Below are 1,722 nucleotides of genomic sequence, written 5' to 3' on the forward strand. Positions count from 1 at the left end.
TAATAAATATAAATATAAATAAATAAATATAAATATAAATATATATATTTATATAATAAATATAAATATAAATAAATAAATAAAGACAAATAAATATAAATATAAATACATATTAATATAATAAATATAAATATAAATATAAATATAAATAAATAAATAAATATAAATAAATATAAATATAAATATAAATACCTAATAAGTGTATTAACTTTCTGTGCCTCAACCCCATAAGTATCCTTAACAGCATCCTTAATATTTTTTTTTGTAGCTTTTGGGTTACAAAGAAAAACAAGTGTATTTGTTTCTTCTATTTTTTTCATTGCGCTCTCTGTTGTTAGTGGATGCTGCAACACAGAAAATTTATCTTTTTTACGCAATGCTGGGATCGCGTTCCCACCCCACAAACGAGACAAACGAGGCGCGCGAGGACTGCGCGGCTTCTTCAGGGTGCGAGGCCTGCAGCAGCAGCAGCAGCAGCAGCAGCAGCAGCAGCAGGGACATTAGGAGATGCAGCAGCAGCAGCAGCAGCAGAAGGGACAGGAGAAGGTGCAGCAGTAGTAGTAGTAGTAGTAGTAGCAGGGACAGTAGAAGATGCAGCAGCAGCAGCAGCAGCAGCAGGAACAGGTGCAGCAGCAGCAGCAGCAGGAACAGTAGAAGATGCAGCAGCAGCAGCAGCAGCAGGAACAGCAGAACATGCAGCAGTAGCAGCAGCAGCAGCAGAAGCGACAGTAGCAGAAGCAACACCCCAAAACAGACCCCTCCAAACCCAACAGCAGCACCACCAGCAGCAGCAGCAGCAGCAACTCCTCCTCCTGCTGCTGCTGCTGCTGCTGCTGCTGCTGTTGCTGCTGCTGCTGTGTACCTGTAGAAGCGGACGTTGTAGCGGGCCTTAACAGTGGCTGTTCTGCTGCTCTTTTTGAGGCCCCTGGCCACCGCCTCTGCTTTCTTTACTTTTTTATCTGCTGCTGCAGCTTTGCTGCTGCTCTTAGCAGCTGCTGCTGCAGCAGCAACACAAACACACACACACATAACAAACTCCTGCTGCTGCTGCTGCTGCTGCTGCTGCTGCGGGTGGTGGTGGTGGTGGTGCTGCTGCTGCTGCTGCTGCTGCTGCGCCTTTCATTCGAGTACAAACAAACGCTGTAAATGCTGCTGCAGGTTCAGACACGAAAGTGCTGCTGCTGCAGCAGCAGCAGCAGCTGCTGCTGCTGCTGCATTTGCTGCGGGGCGGGGCCCCAGAGCAGCAGCACATGCAGCAGCAACTGCAGCAGCAACTGCAGCAGCAGCAGCTAAACCGCAGTATAAACTGCAGCATTTCTTTTTTCTAGAAACCAAGATGAATACTAAGCAACAGCAGCAGCAGCAACAGCAGCAGCAGCAGCAAATACTCCTGCTGCTGCTGCTGCTGCTGCTGCTGCTGCTGCAGTGGGGTGCCTGGGGTCTGGGGGGCTTACGCTTATCCTTCGGCGCCATCCTCCTAAAGAAAGAAAGAAAACAAACAAAAACAAAAAAGGGTTAATCAGCAACTGCAACGATAAACCCTCTTTATATCCTCCTCTGCTGCTGCTGCTGCTGCTGCTGTTGCTGCTGCTGCTGCTGCTGCTGCTGCGACTTCCAGGCCCAGCAGCCGTGGCAGCCGCTGCTGCGGTTGCTGCTGCTGCTGCTGCTGCTGCTGCTGCTGGTGATGCATGCAGCTGCAGTCTGTTGCGGTGTCTGTATATT

The 1,722-nt window shown here is 48.1% G+C and overlaps 2 protein-coding genes across 2 annotated transcripts in view; one reads left to right on the plus strand and one right to left on the minus strand.

Annotated features, from left to right (window-relative positions):
- Positions 1-376: 376 nt before the first annotated feature.
- Positions 377-868, plus strand: EMH_0061010 (uncharacterized protein; the record flags this gene model as incomplete). Its single annotated transcript, XM_013497849.1, has 1 exon — positions 377-868. One exon carries the CDS (start codon positions 377-379, stop codon positions 866-868), a length of 492 nt encoding a protein of 163 aa, XP_013353303.1.
- Positions 869-1,545: 677 nt separating this feature from the next.
- EMH_0061030 (uncharacterized protein) overlaps positions 1,546-1,722 on the minus strand; it is a gene marked incomplete at both ends in the record, with an annotated part of 357 nt that continues 180 nt past the window's right edge. Inside the window, one exon of the mRNA XM_013497850.1 lies at positions 1,546-1,720. Coding sequence (XP_013353304.1) covers positions 1,546-1,720 — 175 coding nt within the window. The remainder of the gene's footprint in view (positions 1,721-1,722) is intronic.

This window comes from Eimeria mitis, genomic scaffold, assembly GCF_000499745.2.
Source record: "Eimeria mitis Houghton genomic scaffold, Emh_scaff2979, whole genome shotgun sequence".
In the NCBI taxonomy this organism is placed as follows: Eukaryota; Apicomplexa; class Conoidasida; order Eucoccidiorida; family Eimeriidae; genus Eimeria; species Eimeria mitis.